Source organism: Thunnus albacares, chromosome 3, assembly GCF_914725855.1.
Source record: "Thunnus albacares chromosome 3, fThuAlb1.1, whole genome shotgun sequence".
Taxonomy (NCBI): Eukaryota; Metazoa; Chordata; class Actinopteri; order Scombriformes; family Scombridae; genus Thunnus; species Thunnus albacares.
Window position 1 is genome coordinate 4459358 of NC_058108.1, and position 13604 is coordinate 4472961.

The following is a 13604-nucleotide window of genomic DNA, read 5'->3' on the forward strand; positions in this document are numbered from 1 at the left end:
AAATAACAAGCACCACATAGATTTCATCGTCTACACACACACACACACACACTCACAATTGATGATACAGCTGCACTACTTTGTGTCACATCCTCAAGGCAAGCAAACAGAGGCCTTGCATGTTTTATGACATTGTATAACCAGGTCACGAGTTTATGACGTGTCTTTGCTCTAAAGGAATGTTGTGAAATAATATGAATCCAGCTGTGAGTGCAGCTTTGTTTTGAAAATTTGATATAACAACGTGCTTTCCCTCCATGTGCATTCTAATGGTGTAACATACATCTGTCAAGGTGTCTTTACAGTGTGTGTGGGTTTGTAGGCCTTAAAAAAAAAAAAGAACAGCTAAGACACAAAAGTAAGAAAGGAAGGGAAAACTTACCGAGAGGAAAAGACCGAGAGTAGAAAGGTAAAGGGGGGGGGAACGGTGCAAGTGAGGGAGGGGAAGACGTGCATGTGTGGTCAGGAAATGAGTGGGAGTGCGAGTGGACATCTTGCACCATTTCAATGGAGGGTGCAGTAACAGCACATGACATGCAGAATTCCACAGTACTATCCAATGTCAGACACACACACACACACACACACACACACACACACACGTGCGCACACACTCATACTCACAACATGTGTCCTGAGGCACATGTTGAACTGTGTAATCTCTCAAAGGGCTCCTGAACTTCACACAGGACACATGTGTGTACATTTTCAACTTTTATAACATAATTGACTTTTTCACTTTTCTTTTTCTCTTACCGGTGTATCACACATGATACAACACGGGCCGTCAGATTTGGATGATGTATTGCATCACTCGCTCGCAGGGTTTGTACATGTCTTGAGCATTCAAAACGTTTTAAAGATACTTATGAACTATGATTTCATGTGTACACCTGCAGATCTGCAAACTTAACTTAACTTAAAACTAGTGAAGTCCACACTGCCCGAGATCCTTCTTTCCTCTCCTCAATCCATTCCTTAAATGATTTTCACTGTTAGTTGTTGGCCTTCTCCCTGTATTAGTCTCTCCCTTTTCATTCTTTCACTCTTTCATTCTCAGCCTCTTTCTTTGTTTCTGCACTGGAAAAGTCATTAGTATATTGTTTTCCTTTTAACAAACACATCAGTACAGAGCCCCTTTTAAAAGTCACAGTGGGATTTTTTTTTTTCCTAAATTACTTCCCTTGCAATGTTTTGCTTGTTTTGCAACCCGCTGATATGTAGAGCAACACCCTCAGCTGTGGCAGGTGAAGCTGCAAGTTTATACGTTGCAGCTAATTAGTTAAGATAACTAATGGGGGCTAGTTTATCTAGTTTTCTACACTGTGCTATGGCCTGCTGCTGCTGCTGCAGTGGTTGTGATGTAGACTGTAGGCTGTAACTTGGATTGTTGCAACATCTGCAGAGTGTAACCCGAACCTGGCAGTGTATTATAACTCTCTCAGGAACCGGCCCGACATATAAAAGGTTCCTGTGGATCGGGGAGAACACAAAATGTTGCAATCTAACGCAAAGGTACCACCAGCATGACCTTTCCAGGGCTGCGTACATAAGTTGTGTCTATTAAAGTTCTTCTTTTTGTTTTGACATATACATGAGAGGGCTACTGAAGATGTTCCCAGCTGCAGTGACTTATATTTTACCATAAAGGATTTTTCCATTTAATGGGTGCATTCATTTATAAATCAATCTTACTAAGTGATGCATAACTGTCCACTCCCCTTTCCTTCTCATCTCTAATTACACAATCCATTGTTTCCTCTCCAATTTTATCGCCTTTCCTCACTATCATTCCTTCCTCCCTCCTTCTCTCTGCCAGTCTCTGTCTGCGTTTCCACTTTTTTCTTCCCCCCCCTGTGACTCCATCCATCTCGTCTTACACACTATCTCGCTCATGCCTTCCCCTCCGTCCCATTATCTCGTTTTCATTGTTTACCTCTTCGGTTTCTCCTCTCGTCCACCTCTCCCTTCAATCCCTGTCTCCGTTCCTGTCGCTCGGCTACACTCATGCACGCTGACATATCACCATTATTGTGCCAGCAGTGCACATCCACACTGCAAATGATAGAATGAACCCTTGGAAGGGAGAGAGAGAGAGATGGACGGGGGAGAAAGAGGGAGATGTATTGAAGGTAATATATCTGTGGAGAGAAAAAGTTCACATTCAGTCGGTGGCAAAGCTCCAAAAAGATGGCAGGGCATGTAGCGACTGATAAAGTTGATGATGATGTAAATAATAAAAACAGAAGCTACGTTAGCCAAGATGTTTATGTCAAATGCTCCAGTCGTATCAACTCCCAATGAGAAAGGGAGGTTACAACAGAGGAGAGAATGACGCCCCTGTAGAGTCACATTATTACTTAAACTAATTTTCAACTGTCAGCTGCTGAAAAACCTCTCCTGCCTGCTGAGGAATTAATTTACAACCCAGGAAATAATGAATTTTGAGAAGAGTGACACAAGCAACTGCTCATTTGAAAGAAAGGAAACTGGCTGATGATAGCTTTCAAACCTCCGGCCAATAAGGCATGACGGAGAACTTAAGATTTACAGATGTTCAGAAATCAAACATTACCTCATTTCAGTCACAGACACTTTGACACGGCCGTTTGTAGCAAAATGGTTTTTACAGTATTAGATTCGAGGAGAATAGGCTCTGCTCTTTGTGGGCGCTCTCAAAGATTAACGAGGGGAATTCTGCTTCCTGATATTTAAATCAACAATACCAAACTCTTCAACATAAAAGAATGCGATTGGAATGGCGGAGGGAACTGCAGCACTGTGTTGGTAGTGGTGATCACCCCACACTGCTGTATCTAGCCCACGATGTGTGACATCAGCAATGTCTTGATCTTGACATAGAGAGGAATATGTATCTTAAACTTTTGGTAGGAGCCTGAATTCCTGAACATAAAATATTTTTTTTATCTGTTTCTTGAAAACTGTCTTACTCATTTAAATTTCCCAGCTGTCTGCCTTCAGTTAAACTAAAGACGAATCCATCAAATGAAGCCTGTGGCCTCCATCTTCACTCTAATTGCGCGCACAGATTTTTCCCTCGCGGCAATATGGCAGAGAGTGAAGGTCTCAGGAGATATGTGTGTGTATGATGTGTGTGTGTGTGTGTGTGTGTGTTTTTATGTATATGTGTGTATTTATGAGTGTGAATGTATATTAATAGATTGCATTCACTATGACTGTTTATGACGACGGATAAACAGATAGATGGATGCATGTGATAATGTGAAAATGTATACTTTTAAGCTGGAACATTCCATTTAATCAAAAACTATTTAAAAAAAGAATTATAAGAATAATAAAATGATAAATATAACCTATATTTGTACTGAACTTTACACAACAAGTGTTTCACAGGAGAACAGACAAAAACACTCAAATAGCAGAATGAATTTGGACAATATGAAAAAAGAATAAGTTAAAAAGATTAAAAATGAAGTAAGAAGGTTGTACAATCAGCTGACTGACTTTCTTGTCAACATATTACACAGTAATCGCTATCAGCACTGTCTCATTTAGAGCGAAGTAACAAATAGAAGACATGAACATAGAGCACCCCCTATTGGTTGTGTAAACAATTACAATGTGTTTTTAGTGGCTTGTGGGGTGATGAGGGGACACACAGTGACAGTCAAACCTTAGTTCATGTGAACCATTTTCAACTTTTCAGTCAAGCAAGTAGGTTTGCTAGCCACATGCAGTATCTTGACACATCTGATGATGTCATTTGAAAAATACCAATTTTCTGAAGTGCACGTTTGATTTAGACTGATCTGATTGGCAGCCTCAGACTGCAGTATGACTTGGCAAACTGAACCGTGCTGTTTTCCAGATCTTCGACACTGAGCTGAAGGATCAGGAGAGGGAGGTGTGTTTCATCGACATCGCCTATGATGAGATCCCCGACCGCTACTATAAAGAGTCTGAGGTGAGTTTGTGTGGGTGTGTATGTGTGTCGATGCTCATTAACAGCAACAGCTCATTAACAGAACAGAACAGCACTGGATGAAGTGTAAGGAATCTGGAGACGCATCAGTAAAACGGTGTTATTTAGATGATTAAATATTGTCATATTGTGATCTTTGTCAGATTGTTTTCTCTGTCTCAAAACTGTTTTATATTCTATAATAATTCATTAATAATGTCCTTTTATCCCTGTGAGGATCCTCATAAGGAAAATAATAATATAGTTGATATATTATCTGTTAAATTTGTTGCTGAAGCCCAAACAGTCACTCCAAAACAAACTCTGGGGACTTGAGACTTCAATCCCACTTGTCTAGCAGCTGCACTGGCTCCTTTAAATGCCTCTCCCATCTCACCCAGCATGCATCTGGAGTCTGAAAGCCTTTCATACTTCAGAGTCTGTGAAGTGAGAGAGCTGATAATTGTCATCAGAGCTGTTTGATAACAACTTGCCTCAGCTCTAATGAGCCCGGATAGAGAGTCTCCAAGGACTGGGAGGGGTTAATGTGAATTTATTTAATACAAGCATGCTTCTAATATTAGGCTCTCCCTTAAGTCTGTCTCCGCTGAGGTTCAGAAACATTGATGCCTGAAGGTTTGAGTTAATTATTAAAACATTAAACGTGTGTGTGTGTTCATTTTAAATCATTACAGGACTTGCGATACTTCAAGTCAGAGAAGACATCACGGGGTGTGCTTCAGGAGGGATGGAGGGACACCCAGGATCCCATCATGTGCTCATACAAACTGGTCACCGTCAAGTTTGAGGTGTGGGGTCTGCAGACACGTGTGGAGCAGTTTGTACATAAGGTGAGAGCTCAGCCATGGGATGAATGTTCATTGTAATGAAGTAACGTATCACCCAGCGCAACAGTGTGGCTCATTGATGAGATTTTAATTAGTTTTTGGACAAAAATGAATGAGTAAGCTGTATCAGGCTTTGGCCACACAGGCAGTACTTGTTAGTAGGATCAGTTCATTTTTGGTTCTGGTCTTGTCATTTGATTTGTGATCAACAGAAAAACTTGAGAATATCACCAGAGATATCCTGTAATCAAATTCCTAAAAATTCAATCAGACACCAAACACAAAAATGAATAAAATGCATTTTTCAGCTGACTGAAGTTTTTTATTGTCTGTGCTGCCCTGAATGTCTCAAAGAATGCACCTTTTTATGTCTAGTTTAATGGAACAAGACAATAATCTAAACACAAACTAACAAACAAACTAAACACATACTTGGCAGCATACATGATCAGTCACAACTTGTGACTAGTTCAACATGTTTGCTTCATCTCTTGGTTGCCAATTGGATATATTGTTAAATCGAAATAGGTGATTATTTCATATCTTTTCATTGTTGTTAAATACCATCATGTCACTGTTATTTATATGTAGCTCTGCAATGTGCTGATCTACTCTGTGCTGGTGGATTACTTTTGCCACTGAGCTAAAAATCTCATTTAAACTCCAAAGACTAGATGAGTCCAACGTCTGAATCTTGAATATTTTGATGTTAAACAAGAATAAAAACTTTGAATAACAAAGAAGATCATGTCGGTTATGTTAGTCACTATTTTCTGACTGTCACGGTGTTATCTTACAGGTGATTCGGGATGTGCTGCTGCTGGGACACAGGCAGGCATTTGCCTGGGTGGATGAGTGGATTGGTAGGTCTACACACTCCTGCTAATTTACAGCCATTGGCACATTTCAGTCTGTCAGTCATCAACTATTTAATCTCACCAAGTTATCATGACTACATTGTCTACACATCTTATATGCATTTGTATAGAACATCTTCATTTTATGAATCCAATAAAACCTTTCACAGAGGTTTTATAGGCACATATATTTACAACCTTTCTTGAAGTGTTACATTTCATATTATATATATTATATACTTGTATAAATCACTATTGTGTGATTACTGTTCATTGACCAATCAGTGTGCATGTACAGTCACTCCACCTGCACCACTGTATCTAACCCTGTCATTGCCAGCCCTGCTCATTCTCCTACAGCATGGATCTTCCTCTTGGTGTAACCACTAACCCACTAACAACACTACTCTAGTTTCCAGTGTTTATCTTAAACGAAGCCTGTATGATAAAAAATAACTTTTAAACAGCACCCTTTCATGTTTCATGTCAGAGAAATTGATACATATTCATTCAAGCAGACAAATTCATTTAACTGTTACACTATTATTGACTCTATTTGTCACTATTTTTCACATTGAAGCCAAATATAGCAAGGCAAAATGCCTGGCTTTGCATTCACTCACATTTGCGTGAATTGGCTGAAATTATATAAAGGAATAATTGGAAATTTACATCAGTGCGTAATGCACTTACTGAAACATGAAAGCTGCCTCTGTCTGTTTCACTGAGAGTCTGGTTGCACAAGAGTCGGCCCTGTTTGCACCCATAAGTAGCTGCAACACATCCACTGACTCTCGAATGTTGAGCTTTTTCTGTAGCTGTAGGGCGTACAGATAACAAGTTCATTATCTTTGCCGTGAAACGTATTCCTCTCCTTTTCTCTCCTACCTTTATACCACTTCTCTCTCAATCTTTATACATGAGAACCCTTCCAGGTGTTGCTTTCTTGTGCTGCCAATAATCCAACCTTTTCTTTGGGTCTGGATTATTCGTGCTTTTGCTTAATCTTGAAACGTCCCTGAACTCATCCTTCCTTACCCTCCTTCTTCCTGGTGTGGCTTGGATTAGTCTAGCTGTCTCCTGTAGACGCTGTGGTTCATGGGAAGCTAGCACTTTGGCGTCTAAAGCTTTAACTTGAAAAAAGTTCTAATCATCCATTAAAAGCACTATACTCACCCACGGAATGCACCTTTGCCACCTAACCCTGTCCTTCCCCACTTGTCACTCAATTGGAGTGCCATTATAGAGGAGTTACCAACATTTCGACCCTCGTTCCATCCCCCCCCCCCCCCCTTCTTCCAGATATGACTTTGGATGACGTGCGGAATTACGAGAGAAAAATGCATGAGAAAACCAACATCAAAGTTTGCCATGAGCAGCAAGAGCATTCCACAACAAACCCATCTTCACTGGATGACATACAGATCCATGACAAAGCGAGCGTATGTGTCTTCTTCATTGTTTCTTTACCTCATTGCCACTCTCTCATGTTTGAACCATTGATGACTTTCCCCTGAGGCAGTCACAGTTGCATATAACTGTCTACACTTCCATTCATTCTGTGCTACAATGAATGAAACTATGCAAACATGAATTGATGAGCTGTTGAAATGTGTCAAGAATATGATTCAAATTGCTGTATTGTACTTGCTTAACCTGCCTGGTTTGAAAAAATCTAGAGGCAACACAAATGAACAGTATAAACATCTTGATTATTAAAAAAACATGAAGTGAGCTGACAAAAATATTATTTGTGGTTTATAAATGTCTTCCTTTTAGCATTGTACTGACCATTTTTTTTCTTGGTATACCCGTGGCTCCATTAATGACAGGTTATGGCGAGCTACAGTTCCAGCCTTCTAACCCTCTAAGTTTTCTACAGAAGTTATAAGTTTTATCCACTTTCCAATATCTTCCTCTCATTGCTCTCAACCAATCTCTCTCCAATCCAGACATGACAATGGATGAGGTGAGAGAGTTTGAGCGCGCAATCCAGGAGGCCACCAACCAGAAGATTGGGATGTTTCCACCATCGATCTCCATCAGCGAGACGCCCCTGTCCTCCTGTGCCCTCACCGGCCCTGCCAGCGCCCCCTCCACCCCCATGTGCACTGATGCGCCTGAGTCCCTCTCTGTCCCCAAGGACCGTCCCCGCAAAAAGTCCGCTCCAGAAACCCTTACCCTACCCGACCCAGTCCCAAGTGGCGCATCCCAGAGCTCTGCTCTGAGCCCACTACCTGTTTCAAATCACCTCCAATCATCCGCACCACCCTCCTCCAACTGTAATCTTGCTGAGATGGGAGAACAGTAGAGGGACCTTGGAATGTCTTCCCCCACCCTTTGCTTTACTTATTTCCCCCTACCCCGATGTCTTAGTAGCCCAATGAGACTAGTCTAACCTCCAAACACCAGTGCCCAGACGTTCAAGTTCTCTAGCCATATCCAATGATATAGTCCTGCCATAATTCTGGACACACAACAATAACTCTAGAACTCTTCATCAGTGTCATTGATACCACCCAGGCAGCTGTAGGCTCAGCCACCCTGACGTGGCTTACTTCCTCTTCCTGTGAGTTTAGCCCACCACATATCTCATCTATTATAACAACCACCTGTGATGTCTTATCAAGACAAAGAGCATCAATATTTATTTTTGTTGAGCAGCAGTCCCTTATGTTACATGACTAATAAATTCTCAGTGTTTCCTTAGTTATGTTTTCTTCAATCAGAGGAGCTGATTGCTTTAGGCTATTGAACTATGAAGTAGTTGCCTTAGCACCACAAAGCCAGTGGTGTTTATTAGTTTTGACAGTGTGCGCAAATTAATGACTGATGAGTATCGCCCTGTTTTTCAGTCTGTAAAATGGCTTTATGTATTAAATTTAGAAATGAAATCAAAGACACAAACTAGAGTAGCACAGTAGATCTAATATGTTAGAGTAAAACACACCAGAAAGCCAAGTACTCTCATAAAAGAACCACCTAAAACTGTTTTCCTGAGCCATCCAGGCTGGCCTGCAGATCAAATTGCACCCATCCTTTCACTCCCGAACTCCAATTACACAACAGATGCAAGATCAGTACAATCAGAGAATTTACACCTCAGGTCTCCCCTACTCTACCGGGCTCACACTTTGGAAAGGCAGGGATGTTACTGTTCCTTTCTCTCCCTGCTTGTTGCCAAACAGCCACATTTTATACCTCCACAGATATTAGAATACAACAACTATTGTATGTACTCTACCAGTCTACTTAACCCTTGGAATGTTTACACATCAGAAACCTTGGAACATTTGCCTATTAGGGGTAATATTTTAGGTTAAGCTGTTGTTATATCGGCACTTGCGATATTAGCATGACAGTGTAATGATACTCAAACTGAATTTGTTTATTACTGCATATATCTTATTCAAGTTGACTGAGAGGTCAGTATAACAATTAAAAATGTTGCCTGAAACTAATGCTGGACATCTCATGTTACATAAATGTGACTCAATTTATCAAATCAGCACATCACTTTAATATCATATGTAGGAAAAAAGGCCATTTTGGGGAGTTCTTAAGCATTGACTGGTCTTTTTGCACAGTGGAGGTAATTAAAGCTCAAAGCTTGATTTGAGGAGAAGGGCACGTCCATCAAGCTGACTTGAGTATGTGCTTTGTTAGCTGCATAGCAGAAATGCTGATACTTTTTACGTTGCCAGAGCTGGTTGGTAATACTGAGCCAGTGCTTTGGTGGGCACGGAAAATGATTTTGAAACCGAAACATCCTTTGCAGTGGCCCATTATTCGTGCTGGGCTTGTACTGCTAGTTGCCATTTAAAACCCTACGGCAGAAACAATTATATGAGGACAGCAAGTTATTCTTTGATGGAAAATTCCCCCCTTTCCATACAATGCTATTATTCTGAGAAAGGGTTTTTATATGCTGCATGGAATGTTCATAGCATATATACATATGTGAAGTATTATGTATATACAGTAAATGGATGGATTGGTACAGTATATTTGGTGATGCAACTGTATGAAAAAAGTGAATGCCAACTTTGGAAGCTCTGTACTAATTTTGTATAAAAGAAAAGCAGATTTTGAGTGAAACGTAAGCATGCCCAGAGAAAAACTCAACTTTCAAGAAAAAAAAAAACTCTTTCAACTCAGTGCCTCTGCATGCAACAATTGCATCGTCACCTACATGTATGTATACCAAAATATTTCAGCTATAGAAACACACAATGTCATTGCATTTCTTTGCCTGTTTTCTATCTCTAACTAAGAATGAAAATGGGCCTATAGCCTCACATACAGTAGCTGACCTACAACATAATCAGATAAATGAATCATATCAAACAGCATCATCAGACTTTCGAGTAACAGGGCTAACTTGTCATTATATTTCAGGAATTAGTCCATTTTTGTTCCCCAATTCATACCAATTACTTCTAACTTGACAGCGCAAATGCATTTTGCACTTTCCAGTCTTTGACACCTTATTTGACAATGAAGGAATGTGTTATATTACAGTCTTGTTTGGTTTGTTGGACCAAAGTCCTATAATACAGCATAGTGACTTCGAAGGGAGAGTCCTCAATGGTCTTGCCATAAAATATTGTTAATATTATGTACAGTTTCTCACTTGCTTTTGTTAAAAAATACAAAACAAACTGTAGCTATTTATCTGTAACTGTAGCTTTTGTCTTTTGCCTTTTGAGGATAAATATGTTATATACCAGATCTTGGCCCTCTTTGTTGATCTATTATGTATAGATTATACATACTTACAACTCTGGTATTGACCATTTCTCTTGTCAGGAACACAGAGATCCAGGGATATGTTTGATCTACCATGGGCTATTAAAAATAATGCAAACTATCCAATTGTGTAACATTAAGCTCTGCTCTGTTTAAAAGAGTAACATATTAGGTATTGTAAATACTGTTGTCAACGACTAATATAGTAGGTTTCTTACATTGAATCTGTTCCGAGATACATTACTGATGTGGCATGAATGTGCTCAAAGATTTCAGATAGTCAGATAGAAGGATATTCTGTAGTGTTTGTGTGATAAGGATGACACACACTTCACAGACAATGAATTAAAGGTTTGTTTTAATCTAGGAGTAGGCTTAATATGTTTGTGTATCTATGAAGTCATTGTCATCTTTTGAGGATACTAAATTCAGTTAAGTTTACTCTTCTCAATCAAATATCAAGACTCCTCATTGTAGTGGTGCACTTTTGACTCCCCAGTTGCTTTCGTTGACCCTGCAGGGCAAAATTATTTGTACAAGTTGTAAAACAAAATGAAGCTTTTCTTTTTTAGTGGGGTGGCTGCTTTGACGTGTACTTGCCATGTTAATTGAGAGGTGATTGGCTTTTCTGTTTCTTTTTTTTTTTTGTAGTAAACCTGCTGTACTATGATTTTGTGGTTGCTGTATTGTTTGAAGGAAAATCGAAATTAGTTAATCATTATTTCTTTGGATAAAAGGACCAAGCTTTTTACTTCTCTCCCCTCCTCCTGATGCAGTTAGCATTCGGCCAGGCTGTCGTGCTGTCTCCTGATAACTGGGACCTGTCTCACTAACCAGAATCACTGAGTTAGCTGGAAAACTGCGCTCAAGTCAGTCAAACAAGGAACAAATGCAGCATTGCAGTCTGTGTTGGAGAGAGAGAGAGAGGATGGTGTGGTTCTAGCTTTCTTCATTAATCCTGCTTTGTGAAACAGGCCACAGAAGTGCCATTCTTGTTCGGCTGCTGGAAGTCGCTCTGAGTTCTTCCACTTTAACTATTATTGTATTTGTTATATTTTTACTGCCCTTTGAGGTTCATTTGGTTCTTCGTTGTAATTATTGTTTTACCTTTTCTGAAATAGACAAATAAAGTTTACTAGCTATTACAACTGTGTTATTGTTGATTCTGTTCACCATGCATATTTTACATAAGGGAATGAATGGTTTTCTATGGAAACTTAGGCCCTTGTTAAGCCAGATGCTTTGCCATTTTCACCTCCAGCTGATGATATTCTTCACTCAACATGGATCTGGCCCGGCTACTAGTGATGTATTTTTGGGCAAATTTTTTTCAGGTGTATTTTTCTTTCCTGTCAATAAATGGCTAAAGTAAAATTGCAAGTCATTACAGTATGATGTTATAATCAGTGCCCGAGGCTGTAATAATATGTTTTTTTTTTATGTAAAAATAGTAAATTTGCACAGCAAAAATATCCAATTACAAGTAAAAGCTGTGCATTGAAAATTATACCTAAGCAGAAGTTCAAAAGTATCAGTAGCAACATGTACATAGAATATCAATCAGTGGTAGAATAGCCCCTGTTAGAGAGGAATATTATATTGTGGGATTATTATTATTGATGCATCGTTGTGTGATAATTTTAATGATGTAACTGGTGGGGGTTAAGCTAAATTTAATGGCTTTTTTATTGTTGGGTAGTTAAATATACAATGATGCATCAAATTTTAGCTGATCATATGCTATTTATGTAAAATCCGAATGTAACTTTAGCTGTCAGATAATTGTAGTGAAGTAAAAAGCGCAATATTTCATTCTGAAAATGTATAGGAGTGGAAGTACCGTATAAAGTAATACAAAATGAAAATATTCAAAGCACAAACCTCAAAATTGTACTTAATTACAGCTGTCTAAGTAAATGTACCAGTGGTTATAGTATGTCATACAGTATTTGCACAGCTATACTAGAGTGTGACAGCAGAACCACTCCTGCTCTGTTGCTGTCACAGTGTTTTCATTTCAAAGTAATTTCTCTTGTTGATTTTTGAAAGAACTTCTCACAAACTTACATTTAAGTAGACAAGGCAAGTTGAGAGGTACACCAAACTTACAGTTACGGAAAAAATAATGACTGTTGATTTGTAAGTGATGTTTGGATGGTTTTTCCATTGAGTTCAATATAGTATGAGTTTTCACCTTGCAGCCATTACAGAAACTTCAGCTTCAGGCACTTTTACATTAGCTTACTACTTTAATTTGTTTTACAACAAGAGTTTAAGAGATGCCTATGATAATGATTTCATTCAAGAAAATAAAAAATATGGTATTTCCTGTAAAAAATTGTAATTCATTTTAAACACACCTGATGAAAAGATGTCGTGATTTTCTCAGAGAGTATTTGATCCATGTGGTACCATTTCCATTTATCTATTTTACTTACAAAGGAGAGAAACCACAACACTGATCCAGAGACAGTATGATAGGCTCAAAGTATACCATCTGGTGGATACAGTGTTGACTGCAGCTGAAGTTACAGGGCTAGCTGTAGTTACATGAGGTCTTGAATGTGGTACCACTCAAATCATAAAGCAGAACAAAACCTGGATAGTTTATTTAGGCAGTCATGAAAAGCATTTTAAAATCTGTAAGTCTGAAAATACACTTCAACACATTAGTATATGTACACCGTAAGCTATTGCTGTTAATTTGCAGCCAATTTTCATCACTAATCTACTGTATTTATGTGACATGGTTTTGTACTGTAGTTAGCAATATATTGAGGGCTGGCCCATTTGAAGCATTAGCACAACAGTTTTATATTGCACACAGTATTTTTCGGATTGCAGAGAGAATGTTGGAGCTGGGTAAGAAGTATGATAATAAATTGGCATAGTCTTTTAATTCTAAAATGACTGTTTTGTCAGAGTTTGTTAGTTAAGTTAATTTTCCATTAGAAAAAAAGTTTAACAATTTAAAAAATGATAGGCTTCCAGTGTTGGCCAGTGAGTAGCTCCATTTTAGCAATTAGGGCTTCATTGCCTGCTTAAAGGCATTGTGACAGTAATTGGTGAGGAAGGGGACAGCATTTAACTTTGTTAGCATTTAACTTCTCATTGTTAGATTTTCCCGGCTAGTTAAGGATTTTGAATGGATGGCCTTTTCTTCAGAAGTCCACTTCTCTTACCTCTAGGTTACTCTCACCAAGCACT

General features: G+C 39.0%; 1 protein-coding gene across 3 annotated transcripts in view; it reads left to right on the top strand.

Annotated features, from left to right (window-relative positions):
• LOC122978858 (cytoplasmic phosphatidylinositol transfer protein 1-like) overlaps window positions 1–11777 on the top strand; it is an 82273-nt gene extending 70496 nt beyond the window's left edge. For 2 of the 3 annotated variants that reach the window (XM_044345899.1, XM_044345900.1), the window contains exons 6-9: window positions 3851–3946; window positions 4639–4794; window positions 5591–5654; window positions 7601–11777. In XM_044345899.1, the coding sequence (XP_044201834.1) occupies window positions 3851–3946; window positions 4639–4794; window positions 5591–5654; window positions 7601–7959 (675 nt within the window). In that variant the 3' untranslated portion in view covers window positions 7960–11777. Of the gene's footprint in view, window positions 1–3850; window positions 3947–4638; window positions 4795–5590; window positions 5655–6950; window positions 7091–7600 lie in introns of all 3 variants that reach the window. The other variant, XM_044345901.1, reaches the window with a different exon arrangement.
• The last annotated feature ends 1827 nt before the right edge of the window (window positions 11778–13604 follow it).